At 41.3% G+C, this 20,163-nt stretch overlaps 1 protein-coding gene across 1 annotated transcript; it reads left to right on the top strand.

Annotated features, from left to right (window-relative positions):
• Positions 1 to 1,472: 1,472 nt before the first annotated feature.
• On the top strand, positions 1,473 to 18,416 carry LOC101738525 (uncharacterized). The gene is made up of 8 exons (XM_021347308.3): positions 1,473 to 1,689; positions 2,704 to 2,900; positions 3,361 to 3,500; positions 12,203 to 12,342; positions 13,727 to 13,842; positions 15,366 to 15,500; positions 17,003 to 17,167; positions 17,919 to 18,416. Exons 1-8 carry the CDS (start codon positions 1,578 to 1,580, stop codon positions 18,156 to 18,158), a joined length of 1,245 nt encoding a protein of 414 aa, XP_021202983.2. The 5' UTR covers positions 1,473 to 1,577; the 3' UTR covers positions 18,159 to 18,416.
• Positions 18,417 to 20,163: the final 1,747 nt, after the last annotated feature.

Raw genomic sequence — 20,163 nt, 5'->3', positions numbered from 1 at the left:
TATAATATTTTATTATAATTACACTACACAACAACACATACATACTTTATTTTATATCAACACATTCATTTATCACACAATCATACAAAACATTATTTAGACTAAACAAAATAAATTTACAAGCAAAGTCGGGCGATAACTGCAGTATAGCGGCGGCGATAATATTTCGCTAGTACATCGGTGCATAGACGAACCGGTCGTCGCATTTTTACCGATACTCCCACACCACCCATAGCCATAGTCACCCACACCACCACTCATATTAAAGCATAAGTTCTAAGTCTCAGTGGTTAATGGTAATGATTTTCATTGCAAAATTTCCGGTATTTTTTTTAATCGTAAAATAACCTTAAAAAATATAAATTTGATATCATTAAGAATATCTGTGCTTAGCTGTACATAACTGTCTATGCTATGACGTCATTACGTTTACTACTAGCGTTTCACGAATGTAAAATTCTTGCGATCACGAATTTGCGAGTTCGAGAATTTGGAATACACATTCAATGGCATTGGTGTTTCGTTTAAATAGCTACACCCTCTATGCGAATATGGTTAAATTTTTTTAGGATTACTGGACGACTTTCCAGTTTCACAAGAATAGGTGGACGAGCAAAGGAGGGGTGGGATTTGCTAACAGCTGCCCGAGCGCCTCCGAAAGAGACCTAAGAACTCAAGAGCAACTGCTTCGCGAATGAATCTATTACCGGATCGGAATCGCGACCTGCTGAGCAGATCCGACGAGAAACTCAGCGGGCTGATGCATGGGTTAGGTTGCACGTCGACCTCTTTATCGAGTTCGACGAGTACGGTTACCGGAGTCCTTAAGCCTGCTCCTAGTGTTAGAGCTGAAGGCGTCCAATGCAAAGGGTTCAAATTATGTTTTGAGGGCACCGCGAACATTGGAAAACCCAGTCTGTTCTGTCCTTCGTTTGCCGCTGGGGCGCTGTACCAACTCCATACAAATTTGAGATAATTTTTACGTGATCGAAAAAACTAGCATTAAGCATACTGAGCCAGAGAATAGTCGATAGAATAAATAAAAAAAATAATAAAAAAATAGAATAGCCGATCGATTAGTTACGGGCCTAATTCTAAGCCTAGGTGTAATTTTTGAAGAATGAAATTTGAATTTGTGACGGCGCAGTTTGTTAGTTCACGAATGGTTCTATACTCCAAATCATATTCATAAAAAAAAAAATTATCTACACTCTTCGTGTCGACTGAAGTGTGTGTACTTATTAGCGGAAGCGAGATTCATATAAATTACGTTTACGAATCGAGAATTTGGTCGTTTTTCGCTTCGTGAACTACTAGTAAGAGTCACCATTGTTAGCACTTTACATCACGGTTATGCAAAAACAAAATTCGACCGTATAACTATAGCATGAAAGCACAATTTTCCATTCGACATGCTTATTCGATTCCCGACCTTGCCGTCTTGATTAGATTATTTCTTTTGTAATGTAATCAATTTCTTCAGTTCACATTCACATTAGTTGCCTCCTACACGTAGGTAATTCGCGCGTGCTTTGTTTACAAAAATACAGTGAAACAGTTCGTTTTGCCACCGCTAGATGTCACTATCATATATTTTTGAAATGTCTTTATTTAGATATTCATTTAAATTTCTCTTTATGAGTTTTTTAATGGCTTATTTGTTTTTGAACAGTTACGACGTAGATGCTGGTAAGTAACTTAATTAATAATGCAATCCATTGTTTTATGGTTTAAGCTTCTCTATCAACTGTATACAGTATACCTTTATTCTTGAACGAATAAGATAAATAATTATTAAAATTATGTTTTATATTAATAATATGTATTAGAGACTGCTGCCCGGCCGAAATAGGCAGGTTGACAGATTTTTTTATTGCTTAGATGGGTGGACGATCGCACCGCCCACCTGGTGTTAAGTGGTTACTGGAGCCCATCGACATCTACAAGGTAAATGCGCCGCCCTTAAGGTACTCGTATAAGTTCTAAGGTCTCAGTATAGTTACAACGGCTGCCCCACCCTTCAAACCGAAACGCATTACTACTTCACGGCAGAAATAGGCAGGGTGGTAGTACCCACCCGTGTGGACTCACAAGAGGTCCTACCACCAGTAATTACGCAAATTATAATTTTGAGGATTTCATTTTTATTACACGATGTTATTCCTTCACCGTGGAAATCAATCGTGAACATTTGTTGAGTACGTATTTCATTACAAAAATTGGTACCCGCCTGATATTCGAACACCGGTGCATCGCTCAACACGATTGCACCGGACGTCCGTTAGGCCACGACGACTTTAAAAATATAAAATAAAAAATAAATAAAAAATATAAAAATTTCGGCGTTAATTTTTCGCGGCGAAAACAACTAAACTCATTTAATCACTGTACTATTCGCCGCGACTACCGCTCGACTCCGTGGCTCGCGCCGTCCGTATTCATGCATTTGTTTTGCTCGCCCGCCGCATCGCGCGATTCGCTCGGTACATTTCGCCGGTCGCTTCGCCGGTCGCCGGTGCGCGTGGCTTGTTAGGTACATTTCTATGCTCTTATTTTAGTCGCTAGACGCTTCGCCGTTCGCACCGCGCGAATATTCGTCTCGGCGAATGTCCCGTGGCCAGGCTGTTAGACCACGGCGCCGCGGTGGCTTCAAAATTACAATTATTATCATTTTTGAAGCTCATATTATATCTTTTATTTTAGGTTGCGTCCTGTCATTGAACTCCGATTTCGGTAATCCATCGCCGGTCTACATAAAGAACAATCAGTTCTTGATTCCGAATCTGACCGACAGAGTAAGTTTGAGAAGCGGTGAATTTATGGTGGTGGCCTGCCCCGGAAGCCGCAACCACATCGTTCTCGGCAACGAAACGGGAAACGGAAGACAATTTGACGTTTTAGTGAGTCGAAACCATAGATTATACACTTAATAACTTTAACTTTCTTTAGAAAGGTTTTTTTTTTTTGAAGGAAAATTCTTAAGTTTACTTGTGTCGCTATACCTCTCGGTCAATGGTGAAGAGTTTTTTTTATGATTGAAGGTATACTAGTGGTCCGAAGGCCTTTTCAGTTTCAACAGGACAGGTGGGCGAGTAAAGGCTCAGGTGGGGTGGGATTTGCTAATAACTGCCCGAGCGCCTCCGAAGGAGACCTAACAACTCAAGAGCAGCTGCTTCGCTGCTGCTAGATGGGTGGACGAGTTCACAGCCCAACTGGTGTTAAGTGGTTACTGGAACGCATAGACATCCACAACGTAAATGCGCCACCCACCCTGAGATATAAGTTCTAAGGTCTCAAGTATAGGTAGAGTATAAATCAAAGAAAATAATTCGTTTACTTACTTATTATCTTTCCTTTAAGGACGCTAAATGCGTGGAAAAAACATCATTCCTATTAGGAGGCTGGAGGGGTGAGTTTAGAAACGTCACGTGCAAAACTCAGCCGTGGACCACGGTGTACGACACGAAAAAGAGTTGCCATTTAAACAGTAAGCTGTACAGGTAAAGTTCATTTCAATTTTGTAGGTTATGTTTTGGGTCGTTGACCTTAAAAAGAAAAGATGTGTGGTGTCGTGTTACACCGGATAGGAACGAAGTTCTATAATTATAAAAATATTAATTTTAAGTTCTATTCGAGGTATGAAGAAAATAATTATTCGGGTATACATTTTTTGTTATGATTTTTTTATTGATAAAAATAAAAATAAAAACAACTTTACAAAGTTATCAACTTTATTTTATTCACAATGATTTATAAAAAATATATAATAATAATAATATACAAAGAAACAGCTATTTATATGAATAATAATAATAACCGTCATCACGTAGACTATACATTAGACACTGTATAGCCATCATACTAAGACTATACATATATAATAAAAATCTTACGTTACGGACGATTTTTTCCCGGTTAGGGTACCCCTCCGCATCGTCCCATAAGAAACTTCGTTCCAAAAAAGATTGCTTCTTCAAATATCCACACAGCGTCAAAGGGTATCAAAATAACACATTTTGTTTTAAATAACGTCACCAATTTAAACATTATATTATTAAGTATATGTCGGCGCAAATATGACTATTTACCTACCTATTATAAAAATAATAATGATTCAATGTGATAGTCGAATCATCTGGTCATCAACTAATTACTCTGTGTTTGTTAAGATGAGAAATTGATGTTAAACAGTCCCTTTTATTGTAATTTCAATACTTTAAAAACTTGTAAACACGCTGACGTATACCAAGCCCTATAAATACGGTCGTACTGTCTAACGCTCAGTCCCGGTAACCGTTCTCGTCGAACCCGTCGCTTGCGACGAAGGGCTCGACGAATAAATTAACCCTCAGACACAGCCCACTGAGTTTCTCGCCGGATCTTCTCAGTGGGTCGCGTTTCCGATCCGGTGGTAGATTCTGCGAAGCACGGCTCTTGCTAGGGTTCGTGTTAGCAACTTCGTCAGGTTTGAGCCCCGTGAGCTCACCTACTAGTTAAGGTTACGCTGGAATAGCCTCTCAAGGCTACCAGCTCAGGTAGGAAAAAAAAAAGCGCTCAATCATTCGTGTCCGAGCCGTAGTACAGTATAATACGGATCTCTCTGTAATGTTGTTATGCTTCTCGTGAAATATACGCAGCTCACCAAGTTCTCGTGAAGTTTCGTTTCGGAAGCCCAAACATGAGTTATCGTCAAAGAAAGTAATAACAGTTTTAAAAACATTACGGGCGTCCCTCCTCCGTCATATATATACATTTAAATTTCCTTATCCTTAAAAAGTTGCTTCTCGAAATATGTAGCATCATAGAGTATCAAAATAACTTATTTTGATTTTAAATAACGTTAACAATTCAAGCATTATTTATATCTATTTAAATTTCATTATATTATTAAACTTCTTGAAGTATGGAGGGTAGAAATAAGGAGCATCGTCTTGTCTATGGGACAAACTATATGTAAACAGCGAGTTATTTGATGGAATTGGAGTATTAGAGAACTCACCGAAATACTACCTATATATATAGTGTAGGAAGTGGAAATGATAATAATATGAATACAGCAGTTTTAAACAGAGTGAGTGAAGAGTGGGGTGGAAAAAATTTATATTTTTTGTAAATTGTTTAGTTGAAACAAAATTTAGTATTTAATATTCCAACTATTTATATATTCAAATGTAATTGAGTAGGTAAATATAACCTATAAAAGTGCTAAACTAATATGGATAAACAATCTATCTACAAAAAATTTATAAAAATCATAAATTTTTTATAGATAGATTGTTTATTATTGTTATTATGAAATCCTTGTTGTAAATGCACCGAGAAAAACATATAGAAACAACGAGAATGGTTTGTTCGGTGAAAAGTTGTCTAAGGAGGCGAAAATAAAAAAAATAAAGAAAGCGACCTAGAAGGGTTTCTTTCCTTCTTTTTTTATTGCATAGACGGGTGGACGAGCTGACAGCCCACCTGGTATTGAGTGGTTACCGGAGTCCATAGACATCTACAACGTAAGTAAGGAACCATGAGATATGAGTTGAAAGGTCTCAGTTTTTACAGTACAACGGCTGCCTCACCCTTCAAACCGAAACGCATTACTGCTTCACGGCAGAAATAGGCGGGGTGGTGGTACCTACCCGCACGGACTCACAACACGTCCTACCACCAGTAATTACGCAAATTATAATTTCGCGGGTTTGATTATTATTACACGATGTTATTCCTTCACCGTGCCAAGTCAATCGTGAATAAATTTTGAATTTATCAAGTACCTATTTCGTTAGAAAAATTGGTACCTGCCAGCGGGTAAAATTAAATTAAATATTAATTATTTAGATTACGAGGGCGGCACTGAAAATTTCGGGAATTAACGAAGTGACACAACATTACTATTTAAAAATGTATTTATTGCTTTTCGAAGTATTCTCCGCGAAATTTGACAAATTTTTCCATACGATGGAACCAATCATTGAAGCAACCATTCCATTCGGAAGTTGGGGTCCACAGCTTCTTCAGGTGATGAAAATCTCTGTCCACGCAATTTATTCTTTATTTTAGGGAGAGTATAGAAATCATTAGGGCTTAGGTCGGGGCTGTACGGCGGATGGTCTAATAATTCTATGTTTTCTTGCTCTAAAAACTCTTTTGTTCTGTGCGTGGTGTGAGAACTCGCATTGTCGTGATGGAGGATGATGCGGCGGTTGCAGTTCTCTTTACGGAGTTCAAAAACGACCTGTGGCAAACAAATGCTAGCATACCATTCTGCATTAACCGTTCTTTGTCCCTCAAGAGGAATAGTCGTAACATGGCCGGTTTTGGAGACGAACGTGGCCACCATTTGTTTTGCAACTCTCCGTGAACGAACAATTTTTGTTGGCTTTAACTCATTTTCGAACACCCAAACTCGTGACTGGTTTTTTGTTTCGGGTTCGTACGCGTATATCCAGGATTCGTCTCCTGATACAATGTTGTATACAGCATTTGAGGATCCTGCGTGGAATCTTTCGAGAGTTCTGACGCACCAAGTAACGCGAGCCGCTTTTTGCTCTTCACAGAGCGAATGCGGTAACCATCGGGAAAACAACTTTTTTACATTTAATTGTTCATGCAAGATTATTTTGTATGTGACTCATGCCAATGTCTAAAGTTGCCTGAATTTCGCGGTATGTCACATGTCGATCTTCCTCAATCAGCTTACGCACAGCATCAACGTTTTCTTGGGTGACTGCAGTTTTTGGACGACCTTGACGGGGATCATCACTGAGCTTGACACGTCCACATTGAAACTCAGCAAACCAGCGATAAATTGTGGTTTTGGATGGGCTTCATCACCAAATGCAGTAATCATCCGGTCAACACACTGTTTTTGTGTTAAACCACTTCGAAAGTCATAATAAATCATCGCTCTTGAATTTTCTCGAGTCAATTCCATTTTCTCAACGACTAAACAAGTTTGACAAAACCTCGTGACAAGACCGAGAATCTTTTTTTAAATAAATAAATGGTATTCGATTTTTAAAACCAAGGAGTTTTCAATTAAAAAGATTTTAATATGACAGGAACAGTGGAAATATTCCATTCCCGATACTTTTAGTGCAGCCTAGTAGATTATTTAAATCTTAATTTAATATCCTACTCCAGGGGTCGGCAACCTGTATGTCCTTAACGGCGCAATACTAAATTTGAAAATCACCGAGGGCGCATATTTTACAGATAATCAACAGGTATAAATAGGCATTAAAAAAAAACAGATTTTTTATAACTTTATTTTGTTGGTGTCATACGTAATGATACATATAATTCAGTGTGAAACTTGGGTGTCCATATTTTCAGCTAATTTCTTATAATTTGGGATATATTCAGAGTTTCCGGTCCTTAAACAATTATCTAAATGTGATTCATTAAGCATTTGAAATCAAAGTACCGAACAAAACATTTCATATTTGAGAACAGAGACTGGCAATTGTATGTTGTTGCACAATATGAATGAATTTTTAGCGCATATTTTCTTAAAATAGGATACTTATTTTCATCGACTAAGTTCCAAAACATTTTATCATTACTATGCGCTTTTAAAAAAATATCACTTTGCAAGTTTATTATTTCTAATTCTAGATCTTCGATGTTATGAAGCTCGAAATACACTGAAACTATTTCAAGGACATCGTCTTCAGTAACATTGAATGGATTTATAAAAAATCTTACAACGGGTTCTAATGCTGCAAAATCTTCAAATCTAGCTGAAAACTCTGCTATTAGCTCATCTATAATTTCTAAATATGGTGTAACAGTGAAATTTTCATTATTGAAATTTAAACTCTCTACAGTATATTTTATATTTGGGTAATGTGATAATGATTTTTTCAATAGATGGGTTTTCAACAACACTAACTTGCCTTTGAATGCGTTCACTGCACTAATCATGTCAGCGATATGCTGATTTTTGCCTCGTATTTTTAAATTGAATTCATTCAAGTTTGCCTTTATATCTGTCAGAAATCCGAGGTTGATTAGCCAATCGTTATTTTCTAATTGCTCATAAAATTCGCCTCTTGATGCGATAAATTCCTTTATTTGTGGCAAATGCTTAATAAACTGCTCAAGTATTTTACCTCTGCTCAGCCACATCATTTCGGTATGTAAAAGAAGATCTGTGTCTTCGTCTTCTAAATGTAATTTAAACAATCTGTGTTGCATAGCTTCCGATCTTATGGAATTAATAATTTTTGTTACTATCGTAAATACGTTTTGGAGATCGTTTGTTTTTGCGCATAACATTTTCTGATGTATATTAATAAATTTCGGGAATAAGGAATCCTGTCTACACAAGACAATACATCCTTTTTTCTTACCAGTCATCGCTGGTTCTCCGTCTGTTGTAATTGACGATAACTTTTGTACAGGTAATTTTACATCTGTTATATACTTTTTAAAAGTAGAAAAGATATCTTCTCCTCTGGTGCTTCCTTTTAATGGCAGAACTTTAAGGAATTCTTCTTTTGTTGTAAAATCAGAAAATACCATCTTCACGAAAATTGCTAATTGTGATATATTCGTCACGTCTGTCGATTCGTTCATCTGTAGCGAAAAGAAAATACAATTTTCCATATCATTTGCTAATTCCGCCTCCAAATTCTTCGCAATTACTTCAATTCTTCTAGTAACCGTTCTTGCTGATAATTGCAACGTGTTTATAGCTGAAAGTATTTCCTTTTTATTTTGAAATTCTTCAAAAAGTGAATCGGCTGCTTCTAACATGGCTTCTTTCACTAATTCTCCATCTGTAAATGTTTTTTTATTCTTAGCTAGCAAATGCGATATTTTATATGACGCGATTGTTGCTGCCTTATGTTGTTGCAGTGGTTTAGTAAAAAAACTCTCCTGGTTAGGTATTGAAGATTTTCTGATGGAGGCGGCCGCTGTAGCTGCGTGGGCGCCAAAACCCGCGCGGCTCGCGGACGTGGATGCGGAGGTCGACTGGTTCCGGGGCACCATGGCAAACATTTGCTATGCCGCCATGCCCCGGGTCGGCCCCCGAGCACCACGTGGGGGTGCGTTCTGGTGGTCGCCCGAGATCGCAAGACTCCGCGAGGAGTGCGTGAGGGCGCGCCGCCGGAGCGCACGCCACCGCCGCCGCCGTCGTCGCGACGCTGCGTTCGCGGAGACGGCGGCCCAGCTGCACGCTAACTGTCGTCAAAAGCAGACGGCGCTGCAGCTGGCCATCGGCGAGGCCAAGAAGCAGAGCATGAAGACTCTCCTGGAGTCGCTCGACGAAGATCCCTGGGGGCGCCCATACAAGATGGTTCGCAGGAAACTGCAGCCGTGGGCGCTCCCCGTGACCGAGCGGCTCCAGCCTCGGCAGCTGCGGGAAATTGTTGCGGCACTCTTCCCGCCGGCAGCAGGGGGGGACTTTGAGCCCCCCCCAGATGGACGCCACGTGGGGCACGCCACCGCGTCGCCCCAGCGTTCCCGCTGCCGAGGAGCCCCCTCCCCCTATCACGGGGGCGGAGATCCATGCGGCCGTGTCCAGAATGAGAGCGAAGGACGCGGCCCCCGGCCCTGACGGCGTTCACGGCCGGGTCTGGAGCTTGGCCTTCGAGGCCCTAGGGGACCGGCTCGGGGGGCTTTTCGAAGCGTGCCTCGAGTCGGGACGGTTCCCGTCGAAATGGAAGACGGGCAGACTTGTCCTTCTGCGGAAGGACGGGCGCCCCGCGGACTCACCCGCGGGCTATCGCCCCATCGTGTTGCTGGACGAGGCGGGCAAGATGCTCGAGAGGATCGTCGCGGCCCGCATCGTCCGGCACCTGACCGAGACGGGTCCCGATCTTTCGGCGGAACAATACGGCTTCAGAGAGGGCCGCTCGACGATAGACGCAATTCTGCGCGTGCGTGCCCTCTCCGACGAAGCCGTATCCCGGGGCGGGGTGGCGATGGCGTTATCCTTAGATGTAAGGAACGCCTTCAACACCCTGCCCTGGTCGGTGATCGCGGGGGCGCTGGAGTATCACGGCGTCCCTGCATACCTCCGCCGACTGATCGGCTCCTACCTCGAGGGCAGGTCAAGGGGCGACCTGAGGGGGTGAGGCCGCGCGGCGCGCTACCAGCACTCTAGCGCCCTGCCGTGGAGTGAATAGAGCGACCGGTCGACGGTGTATCGCGTCCCGACCCGGCAGGCTGGTTCTGGTCCAGCGGGGTATTCCGGGACACCAGCGGCACCGTCTGGGCGGCCCGACGGGCTGCCGTACCGAGACGGCCGACGTTTCAGAGCCTTCGATTCGCCTCGAAGGCTCCGTCGGCTGGGCGTCCTTGGGGTGAGCCGCGCCGTCTGGTTGTAGTGTTGACCGCGGTAGCCCCCCTACCTCATCCGGGTTCTGACCTCGGAGGGGATCGGACGTCGGGTGTAAGAGTGCAGAGGAGTCGTTTAGTGGGTGGGCTCTAAAATCCTTGGGCCCGCGGTCTGCTCACAACACCATGCAGATCGTTGAGTCTCACATACCCCGCGCGCCCCTTTTGCGCGGGGACCTCGTAGGAGGTTCGGCCCTCTACCCGAAAAAAAAAAAAAAAAAAAAAAAAAGGTATTGAAGATTTTAAAGAATTAATTTTTTTTCTTCTGATTTCAGAGTTCATTGGATAGTCACTATCAAAATTGGTATGAACGGTCTTAAAATGTCGTTCAATATTACTTTTCTTGGGAATCGCAACACTATTAATACACAACAAACAAATACACTTCCCTTTGTGATTAACGAAACAATATAGATGTTCCCATTCATCATTAAAATAATATGTTCTTTTTCTTTTACATTTATCCATGAAGGATTTTGAAAGAAAAGAATTATTTCGAATTACTTGGTAGTTTTAAATGCACGGTCTACGCGTGGCTTATTCGAAATACGATTACACACTAACAAAAAATGCGTATACTTGCTGTATATCGCCGTTCGACACGAGTAAGTAAATCGCTCTGTCCAGCGAGGGCGCATTAAAAATCGATCGGGGGCGCAATGGCACCCTCGGGCGTCACGTTGCCTACCCCTGTCCTACTCTAACACCGGTCACTCACATGCGCACGAATACGCAAACCCGCAAGTGTAGGACGACATTTGCAAATGATTATGCAAAGTTTTCGCTGCATTCGCGGTTTTCCAAGCTGTGTCGGTTTTTTAACGGACATCAAAGCGCGCGAACCACGATCGTTCGCGTAGTCTCCCACACATTCGTTTGCCCAGTTGTGCCGACGATTGCGAAGGTAACGGACGTATCGCCATTTTCATAGTTCGTGACGTCTACTGTGTAGCGTATCTTCATCAAAAGAAATGCCATAAAAACAGCATGGCTATTAATGATGTCTGGGAAAGAATTCAAAACTCTTTTTCTCTTCAATGTTCTATTGACGAATTAAAAAGGAGGAGAAATTCGTGAGACATTCGTAAACAAGTGTAGGAGGAAGCGCAAACGGGTTCGCAAAGTGAGTACCGAACCCATTTACACAGCCGCTAAGTTTGCGAATGAATGTTTGACGGCCCTTCACATGCGTGCAAATATTCGTACAGTGGCCGGCATTAGAGCGCTGTTTATAAAAGCCACCTTAATTGGCTCTCTTTCAGCGAACACTTTTTAATACATTGAGATGGTGCTCCTTACTCTCTATATATCTTCTTCTATCTCTATATATCTTCATCATTCCAACAACGTGGAATTCCGTGAGCATGATTTGAGTACGTACCGTATTTTACTAGAACACTGAGTAGGTACGTGTTTAAGGAATTCGAACCTTGGCATAGCCGCGTCGCTCGATACGAATGCACCGGACGTCTTATCTTTTAGGCCACAATCACTAAAGAGAAAAGAAAAAAAATGCGTCCCAGTACTCCCGACAGAAGTGATAACTTAAACTAATCTAAGTATTGAAATAGTTTGACTCGAGGAAACCTTAGTTTTTAGTTAATGTAAGGATAATTGTAACATAAATTTGCAAAAGATATATAAATAGTTAGGAGCTACATACATTACGTTTTCAGTACCGCTGCCGTACGCGTGAGAGAAAGGGACGCCAGATACACTGGCGCCGTAACGCGTCACGTAACGAAGCGGTTTACCTTCCCTTAAGAAGCTATCACTCCAATATCGTGTTGTCTCCCTCGCACTCCTGAGAGCGTCGATGACGTCATATACTTCAAGCCACTCACCGGATTTTCTCTTTCAGGATCGGATATGAAATACAGAAGGCATTCTATTCGCTGTACGAAGCGTGTTTCGATCTAAGCGAAATGAAAACGCATTATGTCACACACGTATTGACGCCTTTTACGACGTTACAGAGTTACAGACGTACCCAGTTCTTGGGTAATTATTAATTTGTTTACCGTAAATACCGACTAATGTAATGATAATAAAGGATAGTACTCGAAGAATCATTAAAAATAAAATTTCACATAAAATATCAAGAAAAATAATAACAAAAATGTCGAGTTAGCTACGAATTTACTAAAAACATATTAAATATGTATACAGTTCTTCTAATTGGCGAAGGAAAGTGGTGGATTTAGGCTCAATGCCGCCCTAGGCTTTATTTATCGCGCCGCACTTCATTTTAGAATTAATTTGATTATTTTCGAACGAATATTTTTATTAAGCTATTGTATAGCTTTTATCGCGGGCTTTGAGCGCGGCGACCGGATCAAGAAATTCCGTAACGAAAATAAAACCTAACACCCCCACTCCGCCTTACCATGTAGCTCGCGTTCAACACATTCACACGTTTTTGTCATTAAGCGCGGGGCGTGACGTTGTACTGCATGCGCATCACGAAAAGTCTGCCCGTCTCTCTCTCGCGCGGTCTAGCAACTCATGTTTCGAGGTAGGTGACGGCATTTACGTTGTAGATTTCCGGTGACCACTTAACACTGGGCGGGCCGTGAGCTCGTCCACCCGGCTAAGCAATACAAAAAGTAGCATCAACGTAAATTAATTCTTTAAACAGATAAGTACAATTCAATACAATAATATTTTTATAAAATGATTTTCCTCAAAACTGTCTTATCTAATCTTATAATTTAATTTTCTAGGTCACTGTTTTATTTATGTTAACTACCTACTATTTTTAAAATGGCATTGCTATAAATCAACGCTTACACATTTAGGTATAATGGTAGGCAGCGGCTTGGCTCTGCCCCTAGCAATTTAGATGTCCGTGAGAGACGGTAACCACTTTCCATCAGGTGGGCCGTATGCTCGTCTGCCTACAAAAGCAATAAAACAAAAAAAACACGTGTGGCACTCGGGGACTGCCGCGGTAAAACTATTGCATAGCATTTTTTATCAACTTTATTATGCAATTATAATTAGTCAATAATAATTTAATATTAAAACAATAATAAAAAATAAGACCACGCTGTATTTATTAACATTAACAAAAGCAAAACATTAACTGTCCCTTTCACACTCATAAGCTAGAACGCGCGAGAGAGGGATAAGCAGACTTTTCATGATGCGCATGCAGTGCGACGTCACGCCGCGCGCTTATTCACAAACACTACACAAGCGCAACGTGTGAATGTGTTGAACGCGAGCTACATGGTAGGCGGAGTGGGGGTGTTAGGTTTTATTTTCGTTACGGAATTTCTTGATTCGGTCGCCGCGCTCAAGGCCCGCGATAAAAGCTATGCAATAGCTTAATAAAAAATTATATATACGTACATAGTTCTGTAACGATTTGAAAATGTTTCAGACGGAGGCGTATTCGATAATGTGCCCATTAGTAAATTGTATCTTAAACGGAATCAAATGGAAATTATGGAGAGGATCCTCGGAACGAACAGCACTGAGCTGTATAACAAACGACAGGTAATTATTATTATTAATTAAATAAATAATAGTTTAAAAAAAACTAACAAAATACGCTTCTATAGAAAATCCAACTAAAAAATAAATTTTAATAAAGTTGAATTAAGAATAGTGAAAAATATATTTTATTGTAAAAAAAGCGTGGTTTTAAACTATTATTTACTTTTAATTTTTTAGTTGATTTTAATTTTTTTTTAAATATTGAATTGTCGCGTCTCGGATAGCTCGATAGAAGTGACAACTTAAGCTATTTAATATTGAAATTTTTTCAACTTGAGAATTGCTTAAGTTATTACTTAAATTTTATGTACATCACTACATAGTATAAAACAAAGTCGCTTTCTCTGTCCCTATATCCCTATGTATGCTTAAATCTTTAAAACTACGCAACGCATTTTGATGCGGTTTTTTTTAATAGATAGAGTGATTGAAGAGGAACTTTTATATGTATAATAACATCCATTAAATAGTGGAGAAACGCTGTTATTTTTGAGGTTTCTAATGTGATGTCGTAAATAATCAATAATAAAATTTCATGTTTCCGAAGCGAAACGAGGACGGGTCGCTTGTTAATAATATGATAATGTAAGGAAAATTGTAACATAAATTGAAAGAGATATATAAATAGTTAGGAGCTACATAGGTTCTCAGTACCGCTGCCGTATGCGCGAGAGAAACGGACGCAAGACAGACAGGCGCCGTAACGCCCGTAACGCGTTACTTAACGAAGCGGTTTAACCTCCCATAAGAAGTTCTTCTTCTTCGTCGCTTTCTTCATTGCTGAAGGTCGTGTCCCTGAAACTCGACCGTTGCCTGTCTCGTGAGCTGTTTCCATCTCGTCTGGTCCTCAGCTGCTCGAATGGCGGTTGCGACTGGCAACCCAGTTAGAGCGGTTACTTGATCACACCAACGCACAAAGTGATTGTGACGGGCAAAGTAGAAGGAAAGAGACCCCGCGGCCGATTACCATAAGAAGTTATCACATCAAAATGTATTGCCCCAAATAAAAAGCTATCAATCCAGCCAACTCAAAGTATTTGTAAATCGCCAAGTGTGTGTGATATTATTCATATACCCACAGACACAACACGATAAGTTTTTTTTTATGATTGATGTATTACTGGTGGCCCGGAGGCCTTTCCAGTTTGACCAGGAAAGCTGGGCGAGTAAAGGCTCAGCGAGGAGGGGTGGGGTTTGCGAAAAGCTGTCCGAGCGCCTCCGAAGGAGACCTAACAACTCAAGAGCTTCGCGAATGAATCTACTATCGGATCGGAATCGCGACCCGCTGAGAAGAACCGGCGAGAAACTGTGTGGGCTGTATCTATGGGTTAATTTACTCGTCGAGCCCTTCCGGGTTCGTGACCGGTGCTTGAGGTACCTAAAAGCACCGTTAGTGGATCGGGAGGATCCGTAATGCCGTGTTTAGGGCGACGTCGACTGTTTACCATCCGGTCCGCAGGATCGGGTATGTTCGCTGAGTTACTCGCCGTGTCCTTATTTATATTCGTTCGCATGTTTTCAAGGCTCTGACTCGTGGTCACCTGGCCCCTCGCGCAGACTTCCCTCTTCGAGCGCAGATGAGGGCCACATTCCAGTACATAAACACGGCCCCGCAATGGAGGACAATCAATTCCGGCGACTGGGGGGCTTTGGAATCCGTGAGTATCATATCGCATACTTTTGTATTGAAGTAGCTTCGTTCAAAAGAGATAAAAGAGGAGGGTTGGCCTCGGTATGCCACCTACCCGGCTGTAAGAATATAACGCCAAGCAAAAGGTGGCGGTCAACTAACCCGAACTAGGGCTTCAGTGGCCCAGAGGAACTAAATCGCCTCTGAAATTCTGCTGTGGAAGGACGCGGGAACCCACCACTAGCAATTTTCCCAAGAAAACCTTTACGTATGCATACCATAAAGGTCACGATCCTCAGCACTGAGGAACACGACGCACGGAGGAGCTTCATTCAAAATTCAATTAATATGTGAAGGTTAAAGCTCTTGATTTAAAAGATACGGAAAGAGTACGTTTGTCCTTTTCTAGACGAAAAGAGAGGAAGACGTTCGATGTATAAAAATCATTTTCTTGAAATATTTAGTTAGGCCACTTCAATTCTAAAGTTGTGATATCTTTTGAACGATATTACGAGGTTTGTTTGCGACGATTCCTTGGGGTGGACGTTCTTGGGGTGAGCGAGTTGATCGCTGTAACCTCCCTCCCCCAGCTCGGGTTTTGTCTGGGGAGGGATTGGACATTGCACGAGAAGGCAGGGGAGTCTTTTACTAGGTGGCTCTCTATCATTTTCGGTCCTGGCTTTCACCATCTCTGGCTAGCAAGTCCCGCACCTCCCTCCGGTCCATCTACGACCGGTAACCTCACAGGAAGTTCGGCTGCTTACAACAGTTGAAAGGCCACTTTCAACAACAATTTTATCAGCAATAATTCCATTGACTGTGCCATTAGGTCACAAGGGGGATGGTGGTGTTCACCATTTTATATCAGATGAGCCGTGAGCTCTTAGCGCTTCAGCTTTGCACCAAGCAGTAATGCGTTTCGGTTTGAAGCGTGAGGCAGCCGTTGTACTGTAAAAACGGCGACCTTAGAACTCATATCTCAAGGTAGGTGGCGGCATTTTCGTTGTAGATGTCTATGGGCCCCAGCAACCACTTAACACCAGGTGGGCCGTGAGCTCGTTCACCCAACTGAACAATAAAAAAAATGCCTGTACCATGCGGAATCACAATACGGCCCAGTTTATGTTCGTACAAACAGACAGACCAGTGTGTGCTTAGCGCGAATTCTTAACGTTCTCGATAGCGTAAAAGTTAACTCAAATTTGTATGGAGTTGGAACGTTTACCTACGTTTGCTGCTAGGGACGCAGTAAACACACTGGTGCCTTGATGAGCTAACGAGCACGTCCGGTATTGAGTGGTTGCCGAAGCACGTGTCTATCATGTGATTGCCGTCACCTGCCTTGACCACGTGGGTGTGGATTCTCGGCTGCGTAACGGCTGCCTCACCATTCGATTCGAAGGATTTCATCCCATCTCGATTGTATTTGTAAAAGTGCTCTTCCAACCCCATACAAATTTGAGTTAACTTTTCCGCTATCGAGAACGTTAGAAAGCTCGGACTAAGCACACAGCGGCCTAATGTTCACAGGCGCTAAGGAAGAAGGTCGTTCAACTCGGTCACAGTGTGACAGTCTACACAGGCACTCATGGAGTTTTGGCACTGCCGAACAGAGATGGCGCTCTCCAGAGCATATATCTTCATTTCGATGAGAACAACAACGGCGTTGTTCCCGTACCGATGTACTTTTACAAGGTTAGTCCATAAAATACAATACGTGTATTGACACCGTCAATGTTATTATTATTTTTTTTTTTTTTATTGCTTATATGGGTGGACGAGCTCACAGCCCACCTGGTGTTAAGTGGTTACTGGAGCCCATAGACATCCACAACGTAAATGCGCCCACCCACCTTGAGATACAAGTTCTAAGGTCTCAAGTATAGTTACATTATTACAGTTACATTATTAATGATGACCGATGACATTTGTAGCACGACGACTGTAAAGAACATCTGTGTAGATAGTTTTTTCTTTCAATACACGATAGATGGCGTTATCGGTGTTCTGAATCGCGATATGATTATATGTTACATGGCTTAATATAAAAATGTGTTTCCAATATATCGAAATGCCATTACGGTTGTCATTACGGATCTTCCCGATCCATTATCGGTGCTGTTAGGTACCTCAAGCACCAGTTACCGTCCTCGCCGAACCCGTCGCTTGCGACGAAGGGCGTGGCGTGTAAATTAACCCACAGACACAGCCCACTGAGTTTCTCGCCGGATCAGGTCGCGATTCCGATACGGTAGTAGATTCATTCGCGAAGCAGCTGCTCTTAAGTTGTTAGGCCTCTTTTGGAGGCGCTCGGGCGGCTGTTAGCAAATCTCAGCCCTCCTGGCTGAGCTTTTGCTCATCCATGTGTCCTGGTGAAACCGGAAAGGCCTCCGGGCCACCAGTAATCCCTCATTCCTAAAAAGCCACACCTACTTTTTTTTTCCAGGTCGTCTACGATCCCACAGCTCGTACAGCCGTAGCGTTCGTGACGATAAACTCGGCGTTCTACAACAAGACGACAACGGACGAGTTACAGTTTTGCAGCGACATCTGTGATTCGAATCCGCAATACTCGTGGTTAACGTGGCGGTCGCGAGATGGCGCTCACAGCTTCTGCTGCGATTACACAGAGTTCGCGAACGAAGTTAAACTCGTAAAGTTGGACGTCAGAGGAAGGTTTTACTGAACCGAAAATTTTAAGCATAGATAATGCACATAAATTAGTTATAGATAAGCAACTCAAGCACTCAACAAAAATATTTACGGGCGTCGGTCACTAGATGGTTTTTCTTCGATTAGTTTCTCATTGCTCCTGCAGACGGCAGTAACATATTACCTGACCTATATTTTATTTTTAAATGAACGATTTAGTAAATTTCCGGAAACCACAAATTGATAAAATTTAATCAATTTGTCTATAACAAATAAAGACTTGTATAATTTATTTATTTTCTTATTTTCTGTGTTTAGTTAAACAATAATTAAATGCCTTGACTTTAACAACATATAAGTTTAGGGGCATCCGCTACAAGATGTCGCTAGTTTCCATACAAAAAGTATATTTATCTTAAAGTATCGCAGTTTCAGGGCCCTGATTTCAGTCGAAGATGAATGTATTCCTGAATTGTTTATTGAATACATATAAAAATGAATTGTTGTTCGTTAGTCTCGCTAAAACTCGAGAACGGCTGGACCGATTTGGCTAATTTTGGTCTTGAATTATTTGTGGAAGTCCAGAGAAGGTTTAAAAGGTAGATAAATATTAAAAGGATCGGAATTGAATAAAAATAACAATTTTTGTTTTTCCTTTGATGTGTCCCCCGTCGGACGGATTCCTTTTGTTTGTTTTAAATTCATTTTATACAATACTTTAGGTCTTTTATTTATCGATTGAGGCACTACGAAGTCTGCTGGGTCAGCTAGTAAATAATGAAATAAAATGCCTTTTATTTTCTACTAAAATACAAAGTAAATAGGTAAGCATTTAATGTTTATTTATCTTCACTACTGTTTGTTAGGAACCCATTAAGCACGGTGAAGGATACCTCCAAGCCCTTCCATTTGGTTCTAGTTTGGGCTACCTGTATCCATCGAGGGCCTGCAATAGCTTTTACGTCGTCTTACTGATTATCTTGCCTTGTAAGACATGTAAACATTTTTGAAACACGAGGCCATAAAAATACATCCGAGTGGTGGAAAGGCTATTTTTAAGTGATATTTTTGCAACTTTACAGGAGAGTCATTTGAAGATTTAAACTTTAAGAAATATAAATATACCAAATAAAATATATCTCCAGATATTTGAATGGAGTAAACTTAATTGAAGTTCCATTAATAAGATCGAACTGTTTACGGTAATACCATTTAATTACAGAGATAAATGTCGCGTATTAAGCGAAATGTCGCTTAAACCCAATAAATAACCTTTCAAACCTCCATATATTAAAAAAAATATTGCTTATTCAATTAATTTCAATAGACAACATTTTAAAAAATTATCATGCATAACATAAAAGTCCCTTTTCTTTAATTTTCAATTCTGAGCTAAAATATGTAATTCTTATAATTTTATATTACTTGATTTGAATGTAAATAATTAAAAACTAAAAACGTTGTGGTGACGGCATGTTTAAACAAACTGTATGAAAATATTCCTTTGCCTTTCCGACATTGGTGATTTTTTTATACTCTGTGGCGAAAATGTCAAAATATGTCATTATCATTACAAAATTTTATTTATCTAGTTATCTATACTTAGCTCTTTTGGTTAAGCCGACCACTGGCCTATTCTATAAAAACGCACTTTTGCTTTTACCAAATACGATCGATATGGGTTTCACTCGTTCTGATTTGAATAGTGGGGCAGCCGTTACGCAGCCGCGAATCCACACCCACGTGGTCAAGGCAGGTGACGGCAACCACATGATATACACGTGCTTCGGTAACCACTCAACACCAGACGTGCTCGTTCGCTTATCAAGGCACCAGTGTGCTTACAGCGCCCCTAGCGGCAAACAAAGGGAAGCTGTTCCAACTCATGATACGAGTTAACGTTTACGCGATCCAGAACGTTAAAAAACTCGCACTCTAACGATTGATACTCGATCGATTGCTGAGCGATAATGTACATTCGATCGAAATGTCTTACTCAGTTCTTGCCTGTCTAAACGCTTGACCTCTGCTTAACGCGA

Source organism: Bombyx mori, chromosome 24 (genome assembly GCF_030269925.1).
Source record: "Bombyx mori chromosome 24, ASM3026992v2".
Lineage (NCBI taxonomy): Eukaryota > Metazoa > Arthropoda > Insecta > Lepidoptera > Bombycidae > Bombyx > Bombyx mori.
This window is presented reverse-complemented; position numbering and strand designations above follow the sequence as displayed.